At 41.6% G+C, this 21,027-nt stretch overlaps 5 protein-coding genes across 5 annotated transcripts; 2 read left to right on the top strand and 3 right to left on the bottom strand.

The window, feature by feature from the left end:
• Positions 1-1,158: 1,158 nt before the first annotated feature.
• Positions 1,159-2,525, top strand: ATC70_004165 (30S ribosomal protein S8; the record flags this gene model as incomplete). The annotated part of the gene is made up of 6 exons (XM_064823476.1): positions 1,159-1,213; positions 1,271-1,328; positions 1,384-1,463; positions 1,541-1,564; positions 1,624-1,875; positions 1,936-2,525. 6 exons carry the CDS (start codon positions 1,159-1,161, stop codon positions 2,523-2,525), a joined length of 1,059 nt encoding a protein of 352 aa, XP_064688301.1.
• An 88-nt stretch (positions 2,526-2,613) lies between these two features.
• Positions 2,614-9,258, bottom strand: ATC70_004166 (uncharacterized protein; the record flags this gene model as incomplete). The annotated part of the gene is made up of 9 exons (XM_064823477.1): positions 2,614-3,462; positions 3,529-4,865; positions 4,916-4,978; positions 5,063-5,856; positions 5,912-6,580; positions 6,638-8,033; positions 8,087-8,224; positions 8,279-8,423; positions 8,473-9,258. 9 exons carry the CDS (start codon positions 9,256-9,258, stop codon positions 2,614-2,616), a joined length of 6,177 nt encoding a protein of 2,058 aa, XP_064688302.1.
• Positions 9,259-9,440: 182 nt separating this feature from the next.
• ATC70_004167 (uncharacterized protein) lies at positions 9,441-11,881 on the top strand (the record flags this gene model as incomplete). The annotated part of the gene is made up of 9 exons (XM_064823478.1): positions 9,441-9,701; positions 9,763-9,893; positions 9,950-10,141; positions 10,193-10,360; positions 10,416-10,865; positions 10,931-11,006; positions 11,062-11,118; positions 11,177-11,533; positions 11,591-11,881. 9 exons carry the CDS (start codon positions 9,441-9,443, stop codon positions 11,879-11,881), a joined length of 1,983 nt encoding a protein of 660 aa, XP_064688303.1.
• A 137-nt stretch (positions 11,882-12,018) lies between these two features.
• On the bottom strand, positions 12,019-13,578 carry ATC70_004168 (uncharacterized protein; the record flags this gene model as incomplete). The annotated part of the gene is made up of 4 exons (XM_064823479.1): positions 12,019-13,037; positions 13,101-13,247; positions 13,307-13,469; positions 13,522-13,578. The coding sequence occupies 4 exons, from the start codon at positions 13,576-13,578 to the stop codon at positions 12,019-12,021; spliced, it is 1,386 nt and encodes a 461-aa protein (XP_064688304.1).
• A 296-nt stretch (positions 13,579-13,874) lies between these two features.
• ATC70_004169 (uncharacterized protein) lies at positions 13,875-15,302 on the bottom strand (the record flags this gene model as incomplete). The annotated part of the gene is made up of 1 exon (XM_064823480.1): positions 13,875-15,302. The coding sequence occupies one exon, from the start codon at positions 15,300-15,302 to the stop codon at positions 13,875-13,877; it is 1,428 nt and encodes a 475-aa protein (XP_064688305.1).
• Between the last annotated feature and the right edge of the window lie 5,725 nt (positions 15,303-21,027).

Consider the following 21,027-nt stretch of genomic DNA (forward strand, 5'->3'; position numbering starts at 1 on the left):
ATTGATTTTTGGTTTTTTGGACATCCTTCGACTTATTTTTGCCAGAATCGACTCTATAAAAGGCGTTGATCATCTCATACACCCTTAAGCTTTCCTGAAGTACTTTTTAAGGAGCATCCAATGGTGTTAATTATGAGAGGCGTTCTGAACAAGCTTATTGAATAATTCTAAAAAAATAAGAAATGAGGTTTTGGGCCAAAATGTAGAGATTTTACATATGAATGCCTCACAAACATAGTTTCAGGGGTTGCCTTGGATCGAGAGAAGCATTTTGAATTAATATATGCCATAGCAAAAGTCTTCATTTTGAAGGTGAAAAACGCGACCGTTTGATTTTCGATGAAAACCATGAGGTATTCCTCATGGTTTTGAGTCGATCTTTGACGATCCCAAAAAAAAATTGGGCAAAGGCCGCAGACAGTTACTGCTAGATGAGAGCAATTATTTGGTGCTATTCTGGAAGTCTTAAACGGCTTCTAACGCGAGAAATCACGACTCAAATGCATCCAAAGTTCGCTGCATTTTGCATTCTTTTGACTAGTAAAAGGAAATGCAAGTGTGATGTATGCCCGTGTATGAATTTTTCTCCTTGATACAGACTGCAGAAGAGCTATGCCTATACTTAGAGGTGGTTAGTAAAGTGCTCTCACATGATATGTTGCGAAAAGTCTAGGATGATAAAAAACGCATTGCTCGTTGACAATGTAAACTGTATAGAGTAAAGAGGGTTGAAGGTACTATCTATCTGTGTAGAGGGCACTTTGGTAGCCTAAATTATTACTGAAATCACATCAGCGCAGCAAATCAATTACACATTCAGTCAATTGGCGTTTACTTGCTTTAGGACTAGAGCGCTTTCATGGGCTGTACATCTACAAATTATCAGATCAAGAACTTTGACATGATGAATTGAAAGGGTAGGGGGGTAGCAACAGATAAATCCATAATAGGTTGGTTTGAGACTATAAACAGCGAGACATTAACAAGCAATGTAACTACATTTAGTGGCCTATGGCGCAAATCTGCAAGCAACGACCATATTGTATCAGTGTGCAGGGCAGAAATCGAACAGCGCATTTTGCTGTGTATATCAAAAGAACGACTGTGGAAATTAAGCATTTTCTTTTTCTTTCACGTCTCTTTGAGAATTACTACCAAATGACGGATTATACAAACCTTCGCAAGATTGTTACAGGCGATATTATTGTAAAATGTATAGTAGAGCAATACCCACATATGATTGTGCCTTTGATTAACGCTTACGAAACAGGTCGTTTTGGCAATGAGATACGTCGTATACCCATCAACGGCGTTCCAACCTATGACGAGTAAGTGTTTGTTATCTTGCAAAAAAGAGCATCTTGTTCTAAAAGATTGAGACAGACTGTGCTTGATGATGTATCGCGTATTCAAGCAGGATATAAAATCGTCTCAAGATATCTCACTGAAATATAAAGATGAAGGTAAAACTATAACAGTATGCATGATTTTCATCCTGAATGATTGATACCCAGCCCTCTTTTCATCGTATGTTATGTAGAAGGAGACATGATTAGTCTGTTGGGTATGTAGATTGCGCGAATAGAAGCATTCACAAATGAACTCATGCATTGCAAATAATAGATGATATTGATATCACACATGCTATCTCTATTAGCAACTTGCTCAGAATTACCGTTTATGATAAATCAGATCAGACCAAACAACAACCACAGCAGCAGCATCCAACAAATCCAGTTGAATTATCATCGTTGATGGACATTAGAGACAAACTGGATCTGTTGATTCAGTCATTGACTGCTGAGAAGAAGGAAGGAGAGAAGGCCAAGGAGGAACAGGGCAAGAAGATGCATCGTCTGACTCCTGCTGAATTAGGTAAAAAGGGTATTTAGATATGCACTCTAACAAAAGCACTAACTCATCAGGGAAAAATAGCTTCCTTCTTGTCGAATGATACAGAAAACAAACAAGCATCTTCTGTGACAGAGCTTACCAGCTTGTCTCCAAAAGCACCTTCTTCTGGAACAATTCCATACTATCCTCCTCCTAGCAATGCTACTACTACTTCATCTGCAATGCCAACGCCGAATGTTGCTGCAACAAATCAGCCACAAGCTATCCCTCAACCACAACAGCAGCAACAGCCTCAGGTACAACTACATCAGCAACAACAGCCATCCCATCCTTCATCCCAACCACAAATGCATTCTTCATATATCCAAACGCCTCCACCAGTCAGCCAAAAGCCAGCATCTCAACAGCAACAACCAAGACCTCCACAAGCCCAACACTCTTTTGGCCATGCAAATCAAAGCAGCAATGTGTTCATTCCGTATTATCCACCTCCTCCCAAAAATGAGATGAGACCTCCTCCTCAGCAACCACCACAACAGCAACAGCAACAGCAACAGCAACAGCAACCACCATCTCAACAGCGACAAGGTTATTTTGTCCCTCCACCGCCTTCTTCTATGAATACACCTCAACTGCCTCCACAACCGTTTCGTCCCCCTCAACATTGGTAATATGTAATAAACTTACGATGCAGTGAATAAAACCTGGTTATTTGTCCATTTCTACTGTCAGTTGCCATCAAGTGAGAGAGTTTTTCATTTATTGAGTATTCTTCAAATAGACAGGAATGCCATAAACAACGGGAGCAGCACCTATTAAATAGCCTAGTTTGCACTGATTTCTGGACTCACTGACTGCTTGCACGAGTGATTTGGGTGTTTCACTTGATTTCTTTTTGAGCATTCCCCACGAATGTAACATGTATTTGGTCAGCTTATCAATGCTTCTATCCGTTACATCCCACAGGTTCGCCACAACAGCAGGACTTCCAGCAAGTAAATAGTTGAGCACGTAGCCATTGAGATCAAATTCACCATGCGCTTCCATGATACCACTACTACAACCCATCAAGAGAGAAACAGCACAGTTTGGCAATTGTCTCACTGTGGTACCTCGCATGAAAGCCTGTCCAGCACTATGACCAAAATACATGTAAATATCCCTTGATTGTAAAGCGTCTTTGCATTGCATTTCCAGTGGCATGGACTCGATGATACCATCCCATTCAGGCACGTCTTTGAAGATGGGTTCGAATTCCTTTTGCGTGTCTTTCAAGTCGCCTCCAGGATTCAGCACATAAAAGGCACTGCGCTTGGAGACTGTGAGATCTGTCCATTCGTTGGTTGCTGTCAGGCCGAAATCATCATACGCTTCTTTTGAATTGTGGAATTGTGTGTACAGAATGCGGTCTCTGAGAAAAGAGAGACATGGCAATCGAGAGGCAGACTGTGGGCGAAGCACAGGCATGGATTCCAGCGGGAACATTTGCAAATGCTTGTCCAGAATCAAGATAACGTGGTCGTTGGGTATATTTTTGGTCGAGTCGACGCCTGCCATGACGGATCTTTCATGATAGCGAGTGATCAAAAGTCGAATGTGTTCAGTCAGCTAGTAACAAAAAAAAAAGAGACTCAGTATAGATGGTCCTGAACAAGAGCTATTAATGATGTTTACCTTTTTGAAATCAATCTTGGTATAGTCAATCTGGATATTCTGGGCTTCGTAGCACGACAGAGCAAAGTAAGAAACATCTTCTAAATCGCGTTGAGCAGGATGTCGACCCAGACGCACGACAACACGACAGAAGGCCAAGCTTAATTCCACCTTGAGCTTGGTTGCAGTGACACTATTGACTGTCTTGAAAGTAATCTCGTTCATGGCCTTTTGGAATTTCACTAGCTCCTCCCTGTACTCTTGACAGCGCCCAGTCAAAAGACCTTTAAATCCACTGAACCATTGACTCTCCATAGTGTCCAATAGCTTCTTTAACCTGGCATCGAGATTTTTACGCTTGCTCCACCAGGCTTCGATTTCACCTGCATGATTGCAATTGGCGCTATCGGCAATGGTCTCATCACTGCCTTGGATGATGGCCCTCAGTTCTTTTACAGCATCAGCGTACTGCACCGTATCATAGGAAGCTGCCGATTCATTAGCAGGACGTTGACTGGCACGACCCAAGGGTAACTTGACGGCAAACGGCGGCTCTCTTGCTTTCAATTGAACAGCATACAGGTCACCATGAACAACATCTAAACTGAGCGAACAGACAGTCCAATGACTGGGCAAGATATCAACAAATTTGGCTTGAAATGAAGTGTCGTCCAGCTCGGATTCCTCCTGATAGAGATCTTGCAGTGTTTTGAGATGTCCTTGAAGCCAACCGGGATTACGAGACATTCTAGCAAGTCGATCATAATAAGTTTGCTTTTCTTTTGTATTCATGGGCGGCCATTCCTTGTCACTGGGAGCATGTCCAGCAAAAGTCTGGTTGAGCTTGATACCAAGACAGTACTGCATTTCACGGCGCATATTAATGCCATGGGCCATAGACATGTAGTAGGTACTTTGCAACGAGTTGTCACTGGTTGTCATGCGGTTGTTGATGGACAGTTGCTGGTTCAATAGGGTTGCATAGCTTGTTTCTCTGCAAAGTTGCTCCATGGTGATTGGGCGCTCTCGGATCCAGCCGTTGCGGTACGCTTCATTCATGTGGTTCATTGACTGACCCAAGGCATCTCGCATGGCACGAAGTTCATGGTCCATTGTAGGCTTCTTTATCAAACTACCACGGGATACCTGTGTTTTCATTGCGGGGGACACGACAGCTTCATTAAAAAGGAGTCTTTCTTCAGGACGCATGGTACAGTCTTGACGTATCATACGTAGTCGTAAATGGCCTACGGTAGCGATCAGTTCAATTTCGTTTGAGGCGCTCAGTGTTGTCACATCAAATGAATCCAGCAGTGCCAATGCGTCTTGGATGTTGCCTTCGTCAGCCAGTGCCACAGCTAATCTAGAATATGAGAGAGGTGTCTCTTGGTATTTTATATGATCTCACCTTTGCAGATTTCATACGAGATGATGGATTGCTGAAGTGGGTAACACTCATACATATCGGCATCTATCATAAAAAAAAAAAAAAAAAAAAAAAAAAAAAAAAAAGTGGTGTAAGTTGTATGTATAGCACGACACTTGGGTATCGTACCATTCGCCTCGTCAGCAAAGGCCACTTTATCTCTGGTACCACGCTCTTGGTTGGCATCAATCAACCTCTCCAAAGCAGCAATCTCTTGTTTGTCAGACAGCTGCAGCAGGTGCTCATTGGCTTCGTCGTAAGATTGCACTGCTATTTCAAACAAGGCATTGGCCACGGCCAGGTTTGCCAAAGCCACTTTGTATTTCACTTGAGCTAGACCACCCACAGGCTCCTTGTAACGCACGGCAATCTCCATCTCATCCTGCGACTTTTCTCTATCCCCACATCTCAAGTAAAACGCACTAGCTTCCAAATGAGCATCAAACAACATGGCAGACGAATTCACCTTTTCAGCCAACAAGGGTGCTTGTTTGACAAAGTACTTGGCTTCGTTGGGAGAACCCTTTTTGACCAGTAATTGAGCCAGTGTGTGTAAGCTGCTGCTAATCTTTTGCGCCATGGTCCATTGAGCTTCACGAAAAACAATCTTGCGGGCTTCCTGTTGTTCGGGTGGAGGTGAATTGAAGGGATCTTCCAGCTCTGTCTTTTGCTTCTGTTGCTCTTTCTCTTGTGATTTCTGTACGATTTGGATGCACTTGTTGAGGAGTTGAAGGGAGGCTGTGGCACTGTCAATGGCCGAGTCAATGTCCTCTGTGTTGGCTTGTATCAGCGAGAGTGTCGAGTAAACGTCTGCTAGAAGCATGCAGCGCGTCGTGTATGTTTTGACTGTAGTGAGAGGATCTCGTTGATCCACAGCAGGCGTATTCTGCCATACAAACTTGGCGGATGCAAAGACTTCCATGCTGCAACGCGTTCTGTAAGTCTTTTGTCAACTTGTCATGTCACACACTCTCTTACCTTGTATCGAAATCGCCAATGCACGCCAGATAATACGCATAATTGACAAGATACACTAGCTCGGCATGGTTGTTACATGGCTTGCTTGACACTGCCTTTTTAGCGTGCATAAATTCGATGGCTGCTTTGCCTGTGTACCCCAGATCACAGTACAACTTGCCAATGGTGGCACTGAGCACGATAGACTCTGAAATATGATCCACTTGAGTGTCTCGTAGCCCGTTGTTTAGTTTTAGCAGCATTCGCAGCGCACAAATTTGGTGAATACGCTCTCCCGTGATGCTGAACAAGTCTGCTAGCATGCGCATATGATCGTAAAATTGGTCCAAATCATCAATTTCATCATACACCTGTTTGATGTCCAGTTTCGACGAGTCGCCCGAGTAGTAGATGGGCGTGATCTTCTTGAGCAAGATACCCCATTGTTGCAATGTGGATGTGAATGTGTGGCTAGACGGCGGCTCCTTTAGTTCTCGACTACAGAGGGCCATCCATGAATTGGAGAGTGCGAGGTAGTGGCGACGGTAGTTCAGTAAGTTGGTATCCTGGGCATAGTCCTGTACCTTGAGCAGACTACTGGCTTCTTTGGCGCAGGCTAGTGCTGCTCTTGTGCATTGATCTTTATCACTGGGCTTGTTTCTCTCAATCTTGACTTGGCTCAACAGCACTCTGTTACAGCAGCGGATGAGCACTTGTGTATGTGTGTCATACTCTCTCGTTTCTTACCTTGCTCTGCGAAGAGGGAAATTCTCAGCGTCGTACACTTGCAGCAGTCTTTCCATGATAAACAACTCATACTTGTACAGCTTCATCTTGACAGAGAGCGCATGCCACACCTTGAGCTCACACTCGTAAATAAAGCACTTTTGAATCGAATTGATGGTGGACAAGTTGATGTGTTCGCTAGCAAAGTGGATGCTCTCTTGGTCCGGATCAATCACAGAGGCTCTCAGAAACCGATCTATCAGTTTGGGTATCAGCGTGTCTTGCTCCATCACAGTTGACACGGCTGTTGTATCTGCTTTGCTGACAAACTTTTCTATTTCAGACATTGGGATACGCTTTAGTGCAAGTCGAAACGCTGAAATGGCATCTTCAAAGCGCTTTGTTTTCTGACAGCAAATGCCCAGCACTTCATATCGTTTGCACAGCTGCAATCGTCCTTCGTTTGTATTGGCTCTTTCGCTGTCCTTTTCCAGCAGCGAACTTGCTTTACGTATAGGAAAGACGGCTTCTGTGTACATCTCTGTCTTGATCATGGCAGTACCCAGATTGTAGTAAGACCCTGATAGCCAGCGATAGCCAGACGTATACTTTTTATCAGCACACATCTCTTCTGCGTTGGTGAGGTAGTCGTACGCTTGAGCATAGCTGTCTTGGTCCTTGATGTTGAATTGCATGCGTGCTAGCAAGACCATAATGTCGATATAGGAGATCATGATATCCTCCTGTGTGGTGCTTCGTTTGGCATCAGACGCTGCTTTGGCAAGGCAAATCGTTGTGCTCAGTGTTTCGCTGCATTGCTGAAGTGCGTTCTTGATGTGAGCTACAATTGAGTTCCATTGGCCAAAATCACTGGGTGTAACGAGGTCTTCTTGACGAGGTGGTGTCTTGAAGGGCTCGTTTTTGCGTTGAATCAAGGCTTGCTTTGTCTTGTCAGAAATATGTTCGAATAGACGTTTGCAGCTGAGACGGAATCCTTCAATGCTTTTGCAGAGATTGTACAGCGCCTGCTCCAGATGTTGGTCTTGAGGCTGATCTGTTGAGGTGGTGATTAATCCAAGGCATGCAATCGACTCGTTCAGTGTGGTAGTGATATCGGCAAATGTGTCATTGAGGACCATTTTATCCATCTGGACTGATCCTAGCGCTAGCTTTGCATTGGCAGCATAAGCAGCATAGTAAAAGCTACACGATGATTTGCTCTCTATAATGTCGCGCAGTGGTCGGATCATGTACTTGTAGGCGTAGAAGGCACCCTTGTAGCTCTTGGCCTTTCGAGATACGTAAGCAGCGTATTCACATAGCACGAAATACGAATCCATCTCTGCTAAATTGTTAACATTGGGTTGAAATTGTTCCAAAAAGCCGTTGCAGCATTTTTCAAGATGACTGTAGGAGGCTATTTCGTTGTTTAGTCGCGCAGGATCTATGCCTCACAGCCATCCAACTTACTCTGCTTTGTTGATTTCTCGTAGGTAATGCCAATTCGCACCAAGCGGTCCAACACTAACTTCAAGGGCACAGATCCCGATGTAGCCAGTGCCTTCAATGCAATGTTTTGAATGCTGTGTGAATGAAGGGCAGCCTCCTCTGCGATACATCATCAGACTACTTGTGCATGGTATCGCAATCGCTTTAACTCACCTGTCAATGGAAACTTGTTGGCAACCTTGTAAAGTAGTCTCTGTAGCGTATCCAATTGCTTTTTGGCTGTTGTAGCATCGACATTGAGTAGCTGCACGCACCAGTCAAAGAAGTTGCCAGACTTCTCCATAAAGTAAGGTATGTACTTGAAGGGTTGTCAGTACCCGGACACTATGCCTTCCCGTCCCTCTTACCTTGGCTAATGCGCCGTCCTGTAACTCGCACCAACATCGAATGGCGTTCATTTGATATGCCAGAATCAGCAGGATCATGGTGCGATCATTGATGTTGGGTTTGATAGGGAATTGGAACAGATCTGCATACTTGTTCAGGATATCGTCCTCCCATTGATTTGTGATGATAGGTTCAGATGCTGCTGTAGTAGCGGCTCGAGTGCTGGATGAAGGCTGTTTGTTGAATGATTCTGTCAGGACGCCTTTCATGGGCTGCGTTGTTGTTGCTGTTGAGGATGATTTGCCTGTTGATGCCTTGGATGCACCGCTGGTTAATTCGACTTTGGCTACGCTGGCTAGTACTAAGCGAAACTTGAGCAGTTCATCTAGAGCTCGGTTATACTCTCCCAAATCCACCATTTTGCCTATTAGATTTGAGGTTGTTTTCTCAATGTCCAAGGGCTTCAGAGCAGTGAATGTGTTCATGTGTCGTAGTGCGGATAGAGCATAGAAGGATGTGTCAACGAGGCAATTCACTGCCACTGTGTAGTTGGAGGTTTTTGCGCTCTTGAGGCCGATAAGCGCTTCAATGTTTTGATTGACGATGCGCATTGCCACAGGCGCTAATTGAGTGGCCATCTGCTTGAAGCGAGCAGGTGTTGGTGGTGGTTTACGTATGCTGTCAGGTCGTGATACATCCACTTGGAATGGTTCTAGTACAGTTCTTCGAATGTGAACGGCGAGATCATCGTTGCAAGTGGCGTAATCTTTGAGCTGTATTAACAATCCTGATGCCAAATCAGTCATGTCTTGTATGCGTATTGGTATGAATGAAAATTAGGAAAAGAAGCAAGTTTTCGTGACGAGGTTAAAATACATTGCTCTTTAAAAGTGTCCTGCAAAGAGGGCACGTCGCATCCTTAAATTGGCAGGTGGAATCAGCCATAGCGCGCTTGTTCTTTCTCGAACTCTTTAAGCAACTTGAGAGGATGCAAACACCACCAGCCATCACAGACTCACCTTCCTTGTCCATATCCAACAAGCCCAACAAACCGCTGGCCCACAAGCTGAGCAAAGTACTCAACTCGTCTGCCTCAGAGGATGCCAGAATAAAGGCAGCGCTGGCCTCGCTATCCAACATACCTGACTTAGACGAGACGAACCTAGGACGCAACTTACGAGGCACGATTGAAAAGAAAGAGATTGAAACCAACCGCAAGTTTCTGTTTGCATTTGAAAAAGTAGTCAAGGTAATCTGATGAAGGATTTGAGCGAGATTTGATGAGATATGCTGAAACGCATATTTGGTAGCAATTCGAATGCTTGGAAACACAGATGGGACAGATGGAGAGCGTATGCAAAGACATGAAACAGCGTATTGTCAAGGCAGAATTACTGACAGCAGATATGATTGAACAAGCTAATATTATGCAAGAGCACAGGTAACCATGGCAACAGGATAGAGTGGGGGACCTGAATGATTGACCTGTGAATGCAGTGATGCTTGTTCAACGCAGATTGCCGTGGTGGACAGATTTCTAGCTAAATTCACCTTGAGCGAACAAGAGATCAAGATACTCAGCAACATGTCAGAGCCTGTGGATGAGGAGTTTTTCGATGCACTGCAGCATTTACAGCAAATCCATAGCGACTGTCAGCTACTGTTGACTACAAAGAACCAAACAGCTGGGTAAGGTTGATGCCAAATAAAGGTGGAGAGTCGATTCTCATACTTGTTTAGTCGAGATATTATGGAGTCAATGGCACTTTATCAGGAAAACGCTTACGGCAAGCTAAACAAATGGACTCAGTACGAGAGCAGAACATGTTTTGGTGGCGATAGCATTGACGTGAGCTCGCTGATGACAAAAGCACTGAGAGCACTAATGCTTCGACCCGTGCTATTTCAGTGAGTATAATGCCCTGGGATAAAAAGTAACATAAGGTGTCTAAACTCGATGTAGAACTATATTGGATCAAATCGCATCAGCTCGACATGATGCAGTAGCAAGAGCCTTTCTAAACGCACTTACAAAAGGCGGTCCAGGAGGCACACCTCGCCCGATAGAACTTCAGGCACCAGATCCGCTACGATACATTGGAGACATGTTGGCATGGGTGCATCAGACATGTGCATCAGAAAAGGAGATGCTGGAGAGCTTGTTTCAGCGCAACGTAGAGAAATATGAGGATGTCAGCGGTATCACAGTCAAAGTGTCTGATACAATCAGCGACCTGTTGGATTGCGCTATGGAAGGCACTTGTAGACCGCTGAAATCTCGCATGGAGCAAGTGCTTGTACTACAGCCTGGCGCTATTACATCCTACAAAGTGGCAAACTTGATACAATTCTATACAATGACATTGAGCAAACTGATGAGAAAGAATACGACGCTGGAAAGAATTTTATATGAGTAGAGTACACGGCTTCGTCATGAGGGTAAATCGGTTTGGCTAATATATATGTGTGTATGAATAGAATGACTGAGCTCGCGTACAAGTACTTTTTCAAGACATTGAATGCCCAAGCAGATAGATTAATGCAATCCACAGAGGTATGATTAGCTGTTTAGAGAGAAGCATGATAATATCTAACATTACACATTGTAGGCACCAAATAGAAGTTTATCCATTGCGCCTACAGTACGAGACATGACGACTCAGCTAGTATGTATGCCATTTCATTCCATGTGAGGATGCTGTATTCAACCCCTATCCAATGTAGAAAGAAATCCTAGCGTCGTATGATTCATCCTTGATAGTTGCAACAAACAGCACTGAAGGTTTCCCTGAATTTGACTTTTCAGAGACACTGGATGCTATTATAGAGCCACTTTTAAACACTTGTGAACTATCCGTCGCCAAGCTCAGCAAGATAGATCAAGACATTTACATGGTGAATTGCTTGTATCATATCCAGACTGCCATGATGCCATACGAATTTACACAACAAAAGCGAGACAATGTCATTGCACGCATGAATGATTTGTTAGACGATATGGCCCAAGAAGAGTACAACAAACTGATAGAGCAAGCAGGACTAACTCAAATCAAGGACACCTTGGCGACGAAAAATGCAGAGGTAAGTATCAACTTGAATAGGTCTATGAAGAGGTTGACTAAACAAGCTGCTGCATAGACACCGCTGTCAACATTACCTCACATGGATGCAGACTCACTTGCTCAAGCCATGTCGAAATTCGACTCTTTCCTTGTATTGACTAGCGCCGATGTATCGCCACAATTAGAGAAACTGTCATCAAGACAGCATTGTCAGCAAGTCCAATCAGGCGCCATTCGACTGCTGCTGGATACCTACCGTGATATTAGTAAAGCCATTGAGGATCCAAGCAACGGGTACGAACACCCTGATCTTATACTGCCACGAACGGTGGAGGATATGGAAGCTATTTTTTCATTTGCATTGTAATAAATAGCAGGTTCAAAAGAAAATGAAATAAGTGTTTATCCATTCAGGTGTTTATATCACAAGTATATCAATTAAGTGTACTAAAGAACTGGGAATGAGACAGCAGCAAGAAATGAGGCGTCATTAGAGTCTCGAGACTAGGGGTATTCTGAAGCACGAGCCAACTTGGAGGTGCCATTTGGTGTAGAAGGCACGGAAACCCTCTCCTCTTCGCCATCTTGTGATGCACTTACAGGCAAGGCAGGTGATACGAGGTTTTGGTCCCGCCAAACTCGTGGTACAGACTTGAACCCATTGAGTGTGCTTTTGAACCACGCCTTTAAACCTAAACGCTGCATAGATAGCAAAGCAGCTGAAACAAGACCAGCACAGAAGCCAATACCATCATTTGAATAGGCTACCAAGCAACCAGTTGTCAGCAGCATCACAGTAAAGTTCTCTCTTTTTCTATACTCATCATCCGTCAAATTGTTGACAGATCTAGCAGCACAACCCAGCTCAATGCCTGAGATGAATAGCATGACAGCAAGAATCGATGTTGGAAACACTTGCAGCAATCCTATGAGCGATCCACCAAAAAGAATACCCAAGAATAATTTGCAGGCACCTAAAAGAATGACAGATACTTCGGACCGAGCGCCAAAACGGTATTGACCAGCAAGACCACCAGAGCCATGACACACAGGCATAGCGCCAAACCAACATCCGATCAAATTCATGATTCCCACGCTCACAGCAACTTGAGACGTCTTTGCATGATGATCTGGGAACAACTCATCGATGAGGGCGCATAGTGCAATGACCGAGTTTAGTGTAGTGAGCGGCAACTGACCAAGACCAGCATTCAGGAACCCGCTTTTAAACTCTTCTGGTGAGGGCACAATGATGGTATCGGGATAATGACCTCCTCCTACGCTAGGATGAGGCACATCCTTGCCTTCCGCAAACATGAGTACAAGAGCAAAGATCAAGCCAATCAAGAACAAGATCAAAGCAGATGGGACCTTTGTTCTGTAGCAAGCGACTACAAAGAGAAAGCTCAGGAGAACCCAAGTATTGTTATCAGACCAATTCGCAGCCGTTATTTTCCATTGTAGCTTGGGTATCAAATTGTGTGCCTTGATGATCAATTGTACAGCAGTGCCTAGTTGTAGTCCTACATGAAGTCAAGTGTTACAAGATGGTGTCATATGGCGATGATGATTCAGCGAGTATATACCCTTGATGATTGCAGGAGGAGTAAATGTGCCAACAAGATGTACTGTGCGTGTGATGCCGAGAAACGTGATAAAGGTAGCAACGCTGAGGCCAGCTGCCATGTTTTCTTGGATGGACATGTTTTTCGTCAGGACCACAGCTGCGATGGCTATCATTGAATCACGTGTGAATACGCTTATCAGGTCCTGGTTGTCTCTCTTACTTTACCTTTCATCGGTTGGACACATACAGGCACTTGGAACATGACGCCTGACAGGATATTCCATATACCTGTAAACCAGAGTGTACTTGTCAAGTTGATCTGGCCCGAGATGGCCAGAGACATCATAATTGGTAGCAGCGTGCCTAGATCACCCAAACTGCCAGAGATCTACATGAATGTGATCAGCCTACTTGAACTCAACTTGTTGTCCAGACAATACCTCATGTAGGGTCAAATGCTTCTTGAAGCGATGCAGCGGCTCCTTGATATATTGCATATGTGTTGATTTCAAGTGAATCAAGATGGAAAAAAAAAAGAAAATCAATGCCACCTCAATTTATATCTGATCATTATTTACAGAAAAAAAAATATAAAAGACTGTTCTTTTCTGCATCTGCTACACAGACATAAGACTTCCCTTGCTTGGCTACACAAAGAGATTGTAACAAACCAAGATCAAATATGAAAAAAAAAAAGATAGCAAAAAGGAATAATATGCCTTATTAAATCAAACAGGATTTATCTATACAACAAAGATACCATAAAAGGTAAAAAACAAACGATAAGCTAGATTTACATCATTGGTGGTGGGGGTGGACGAGAATCATCCATCTGACTTGGTTTTCTCTTCCAGATAACTTCCAACTTTTCTCTCTCAGATAACAATCTTTCCATGGTAGCTTCCCATTTCTCAATTTCCTTATCTTCGACATTACCACCCATTTCTAGCAAGCTCAGTTCAGGCACTCCCTTGTTGAGCAAAATGTGTACAATAGCCTCCACGTCTTGATGGATAATGCCATTGCACCCAATGTCTAATCGACGAATCTTGCTTGACAAAAGATCTGGCAATGCACTGGGATCTGATCCGAATCCGCTCACAGTGTTACTGAATAATCCAAGATAGTCCAACTGGGTATCTAACAGGGCTCCGAATCCCTTGGCACTGATTCTGTTTTCACCCAACTCCAAATGGTGTAATCCATCAATAGCACCCGCTAAGGCCAATGCTGCTTCATCGTCGAGACGGTTTTGGCGTAATTTGAGTTCCAAAAGACCACTCTTCGCTAGGTTGCCAACCAAATGGTTCAATGAGCTTGATTCGATTGCATTGTTATCCAACCAAAGATGGGTTAAAGTAGTGTTGATGTCGAGTGCTTGTCCAATAGACTCTGCCAATGCGTTACCATGTAAAGAACGAGTTTGATCTGCATTCTTCTTCTTCTTTTGCTCTTCTTCGTCCTCTAATTTACCACCCTCCATGCCATCACCCAAGGCGGGAGGAGGCAAAGTGGTCAAGTCTTGTTCATTACTGACTACATCCACCATCTTGAGTACACGCAAATGATGATTATTCTTCAAAGCAGCTGCCAGTGCACTGGCACCGTCCAACAACGGATTGTCAGAGAGTTCCAATTCCTGCACTTGGCTCAGAGGAGCTAATACTTGTTTGGCAATGACCTTGGCACCGGCAGCGCCAATGTTGTTGATGGCCAAATTGATCTTTTTCAATCCTGTCAAAGAAGGAGCCAAAATTTCCACAGCTTCGTTGTCCAACTCATTGCGAGATACATTCAATTCTTCAAGATGTTTGTTCTTTGCTAGTGCTTCGGCCAACAGATGAACCGTAGTATGCTTGAGTCCTTTGTTTTCCAAATCGAGCTTTCGTAGACCTTCATTCGCAGCCAAGCCCTCGCAAAATAACCCAAACACATCAGTGTCTAAACCAAAGCTGGTATTTCCGAGATTGAGTGTGCGTAAAGTGTCATTTAGTGTCAATGATTCACTGAGTTGGTCCATACATGTGGCATCGAGAGCATGGCCCGAAACGTAAAGATCGCGCAAGGTGGTATTGGCACTGATAGCGCGAAAGATACGGCCAAGTTCTGCTGCGGAAATACGGCGAAAGCTGAGAATGTGTAATGAGACTAGCTTTGGATCGTTCTCTTCGAGCTGCTTAACCCATCGATCTACAGCTCCGTCGTTGCCTCCCCAGACCATGTTGTAATTGTGTGAAAAGCAAAAAGATAAGAATGAAGAAAAGTGAAGAATTTTTTTTAACTCATTTAACTTTGTACGGAGATCGGATTTGTGTAAGAGAAAAAAAATCTCGGATTGACATGTTGCATGCATTAAAATGTTACAATCAATGGTAGTCGTAGTTTGCATATTTTTGGTCATTTCTTGGATTAGAAATTGGAATCAACACGAAAGAGAAAGTACAGTTATAATTTCTATTAATACTCCAGAGCATGTTGGATTCTAATCCTTGGATTGTTAGAAGCACTGATTTCTGTAGAAACGCACTGCCTACCAAGAAAGCCAATTGCCACTTGCTTATCCGTACTCTCTTGTTACAAGTAGACTGTAGTGCCATTTTAGTGCAAAAACCAAAATTTCCGGATGGGTTTCCATTTCTTTGATGAACCAAACACCCCTCTTGGTAAATACTGCATCTTAAGTTACCGGCTCGAATATTCTGCTCTCTCTCTCTCTATTTGTCCCGGATACACATGAAAATTACTCCATCGTTTTAATAAAGATGCAAGTTAATTATTAAGGCAGACTTCAAGTTTAGTGATTTCATAAGACACCGTCAGACCTTTTGATAGATCGTCGTGAACAGCAGGCAATATATAATTCGGAATAAAGTACTTTTTTGATACTGTCTTCCTGCCTATAATATCGCTATCGTTGGCATTTTATTCTCCTGAATCACTCTTGTTATAAAACAGGGCAACCAACGACAGAGTTAAATTTTCTTGCTTACAAAACTCCAGGATAACCTCAATAAGTCTTCAGTATTATTTCGGAAGTATTGTATTCAACAAGGACTGTAACAGAGTAATGAGTTTTTTTTTTTTTTATAAAAACCCGTTAATTACGAGCGATTACGAGTAATAGATCGATAGATGAGCGTTTTATTTAAAACCGCTCGATGAAAACCTGCCTTGTTATCATATGGCAACGGTCAAATGTTTGCTGCGTATTTTACAAAGCAAGATATCACTTGGCAGTTTTGAATCCAGTGTTACAGGCGAGTCGGTAGTAACGTGTATAGTTTCGAAAAAAGAGTCTGAAGAGATAGTAAATTAGCCAAAGCAGATCTAACTATCAAATGAACACCAGCCTTTTTATAATTGTCCAACCAGAATAAACAAATATACAAAAGATGAGGGTTGAAAATAGAAAGTAATATAGATATATATAATAGAGTATACAATGAATTGATTATAATACGATGGAAAATGTTATATATAAAGAATTCAAGCGATCTTACAGATGACAGATGTATGGTATAAGAAAATAACAGCTAATGAGATTTTTAAAAGATATGTATTGGAGTATTGGATGGTCATACCTCAAAACTGGAAACGCCTTTATGCAATCAGAATTTGGTATGGGCCAAAAAAAAATATAACAACCCATAAGATTGGAACATGTTGGAAATCAATGATAAACGACGCATGTTAGGCAGAGCATGTGGTACTGGGAGAAACTGCTATTTAATGTACTGCTGTACCTATATGAGTGTCTCAACATAATAAAGTTAAAATGCATTCCTCACATGAAACTGTTTAATGCATGGATGCTAAATCAAATGATTGCACCTTATTGTTGCATGCAAGCATGCATCCTAAACCCCATTCAGTTTCTTCTCAAACCACTTTCACAATATAGCAACATAGATCATGATGCTTGTAGTATCACATCGCGTCTATGTTTACAACAAGTCCAGTCGGTTGTGTGTTCAAGGAGGATGCCTCAGAAACTACAATAGAATTGATTTCTCCAATGTCAAGATGTCGAGATCCACCTACGATATATGAAACATATCGACTTGGGCGATCTCTCAATTAGCTATACCAACAATCATTATGATTCTAGAGGTCTGCTATTTGTAAGTACAGTGCATCATCTCAGCGTAGTAGTCATTGGTCAGAGATCTATCATCGTATTCAAGCTCGCTAGTGAGATGCCCTGTTGTAATGAAGAAGCTCTTTGCTTTCGTTTTACATAATACAGTTCATAACTAATTATTTCGTCGAATTTATTATTATAAAATTATCACTTTTCTTACTTTTAAATAAAGAAGGATTTAGGCTGTATCTGTTTCGTTATTACCCCTTTATTAAAAACAGGAAATTATAAGATGTCAGATCAATAAAAAATCAACTAGTTATAATCCTTCTGTGCTTCAGTCCCTGAGCCAAACAAATCGCTTGAAAACTCCGCTGACCTAAAAAAAATTTGCGAGGGCTTCCCCTGCTCTGATGTGAAGCAGAATTTTAAGTTCCGCTATATATAGCAATATAACTGTTGCTATCATCAAATTTCCCCCAGGTGCTAGAGCATGCCTTACTACACCACTTAGCTTTAGATTCTGGCATTGAGGCTCTCAATCATCACCAAAATAAGTAGCGATAACCAAGTGGAGGCGGCCTATCTACCTCCTAGCCTCGGATAAAGTCTTGTTGAGCTTCAGGGATAGGCACATCTGCAGTGAAATCAGGTTTGAATAGATTTCACAAAAAAAATAAAGCAATAGTAAAATACAATAGAAATCAACTGTATTTTATTTTGTGTATAAAATGAACTGAAGATCCTGGAATTGAGTAAAAAAAAGAAGAGTATTTATACATTTGCATCTGGCTTGTAGGATTAGTGATGATAGAGAGCAATAGGTGCTGCTATTGCGATATCTGGCAAATGTTGTTGACGTTTGATTTAAAGTGGTAATCAATGCAAGAGCACTGGCCATAAGGGTCGATTTGAGTAACCTTGATGGGCTTGGGTGAGCTATCGTCATAGCATGGTTTAATGTAATTTTGATGGTTTAAAGTGTGATGTTTGTTATTGAAGTATGGAACTTGTGAAATTTGAGGCTTTATAGACTAAAATTCATGGAAAAAAAAGCATAAAAAAACAGTAAAGTCAACTTGATAAAGGTATGTTTTATTATCAAACTGACAGGTGTAAAGCAAACTGAAGTTTCTCTACTGGCCAGGTAGATGATCCTTCTTATATACTATAGCAATGGATAAAAGTTCTGTTAATTAGATTGACAAATACTGTAAATAACTAAAATCATACAAATAAATATATCAGTAAATTATCAGTTTATCATTCTGTGCAAAATTAAGACAATCCTTTATTGAATGAATTGTGTGGTCCCATTTATATCTTTGTGAATAATGTCAAATCCTGAGGTGTAAAGTCAAGTGTGATGATCCAGTAGATTGTCGTAAATGATATGTGTAAATAATCTACAGTTAAGTGTAATTGTAACCGCTCTTGTATGTCATTGAATTAAATGGTATTGTTTCAGTAATAGTCATCCTACTAGTTGACTATTTGATGGGTCTTGATGTGCGTATAGACTATAGTTTGATGTGCGTTTAGTAGTGTATGTTGTAATGAAATAGCCACCCAAACGCAACTTAATTGAAAACCAAAGTTCATCAAATAGCACTCATTCAAATTCATGCTATTTGGATCTATTAATGAAAGCGCTCAAATGTACATCAAAAACCCATTTAAAAATACTAAAGTAAAGATACACGCTTATATCGCACATCGTGTGAATGAATCACTCCTGATCACAGTGTATTCAATCACACCCATGATGGTCGTAATAGGTGATGGTATCTTTATCCAAATAGAATTAAATCAATAACAAGCATATTCAAATATGACAACTATGCCCTGCTGCCATAGTTGCACAATATCCCAGATAAAGGATTCCATGCTTCAATAACAAACATCACACTTTAAACCATCAAGGTTACATTAAATCATGCTATGACGATAGCTCACCCAAGCCCATCAAGGTTACTCAAATCGACCCTTATGGCCAGTGCTCCTGCATTGACTACCACTTTAAATCAAACATCAACAACATTTGCCAGATATCGCAATAGCAGCACCTATTGCTCTCTATCATCACTAATCCTACAAGCCAGATGCAAATGTATAAATACTCTTCTTTTTTTTACTCAATTCCAGGATCTTCAGTTCATTTTATACACAAAATAAAATACAGTTGATTTCTATTGTATTTTACTATTGCTTTATTTTTTTTGTGAAATCTATTTAAACCTGATTTCACTGCATATGTAAAAACCGATGAGATGTTGATGTGTTGTATTAGGTGTAATATAATGGATTATGGTGTGAAATGCATCAAATGAAAATAAGAAACCAAATTTATTGCTTTATTATGGCTTTTCACGTTTGCTTCCTTAGGGTTATTATACCTGTCTAAGGTCAAGGTTAGCAAATGTTGCCTTGACACCACAAATCACTTAATCCACAGTTAAGTATAGCAGGTATAACATCATTAAAATTAGATGCAGTGTGTTCTTGGGACAAGGGCTTGCAGTCTCTAACTTGCTACTACGACGCTTTTATGTTCAAGGCTTCCAGTATTTATTACTTGCCCATTCATCTCGCTACGCTCGATGTCGGCGTCGCCCTGCGGGCTCTCATCGAAGCCGTTTTAAATCAGACATTATAACATTTTGGTATATCAAGTAGATTTTAAACAATTTATTATTAGTTAGTAACAGAAAGGTTGTATCAGAGCCAGGAGGAGGAGAGGAGGTATCTCCCTTAGCACCCTTTTTGCTTACGTTGATATTAGACAAAGCCTATTATTGGGACAATGCGAAAGAAATTCAAATTTTATGCAGTATTTGTATATCACAAATGCCATTTTTTGATAATAGAATTGTCATATCATTCACTGCTGCTGATGCTCTTAATAAGATGGCGACATAAAGCTGGTCATAAGTAAATAAAGGACTTGTGTAAGATCTACAGCGACTTTTTTGAGATGTTGACATTGCAAAAGGCTCGCTTGTAACAAAAGCACCCAAAAAAGTATTTGGGTTAAGCAATTACCCTTTCAATTCCATGATCCCCAATTAATCAACATCGCAATCATCATTATCATCAACAGAAAGGCATTTAGGTCAGCCATCAGCAATGCCGCCGCCAAAATTAATTCAACCTCAGCTTATTTTTTTTCTGCTCAAGATTGGACAGATCTCGTCTTTTTTCGACTTCTTTAATCTATTTTTTGGTATTCGACTATATGAACTGTGATGATCACCCTACGTTTCCTAATACATTCTTGAAGTACTTTTCAAGGCGCTTCCGACGGTGCTAAATGTAATAAGTGTTTTGATTGAAACTATTGAGCAATTCAATAAAATTTGAAATGAGGTTTTTAGCGAAAATAGCCATATTTTGTATATGAAAGCCTCATAACAGTGGTTTCAGAGGTTGCTCTGGATCGAGAAAAACATTTTAATTTGATATATGCCATAGTAAAAGTCTTTGTTTTCAAGGCGAAAAATGCGATCCTTTGGTTTTCGTAAAAAACCATGAGGGGTACCTCATGCTTTTTGGTTGATTTTTGGCCATTTTTTTAGGTTCTCAAATAGTTGAGCAAAGGTGTCAGAAAGTTACTACTACTCAAGTGCAATTGTTTGGCGTTATTCCGGTGGCCCAGAAAGGTCTACATGTCAATATATGAAGGCTTGAAAACTGTCCAATTTGGTAATATTTTGCTTTATGGCTTTTATTTACACGGCATGAACCACATCTTTAGTAGCTAAAGCTGTCTGGAAGGGCAGCTCTGCAACCTGTGCAGCTTGTAATTTCGACAAGAGACATATTGATTTTGTAAGACTAATTTATGCGAATTTTGATGCCCTATGTT

This window comes from Mucor velutinosus (assembly GCF_035048745.1).
Source record: "Mucor velutinosus strain NIH1002 chromosome Unknown tig00001540, whole genome shotgun sequence".
NCBI lineage: Eukaryota > Fungi > Mucoromycota > Mucoromycetes > Mucorales > Mucoraceae > Mucor > Mucor velutinosus.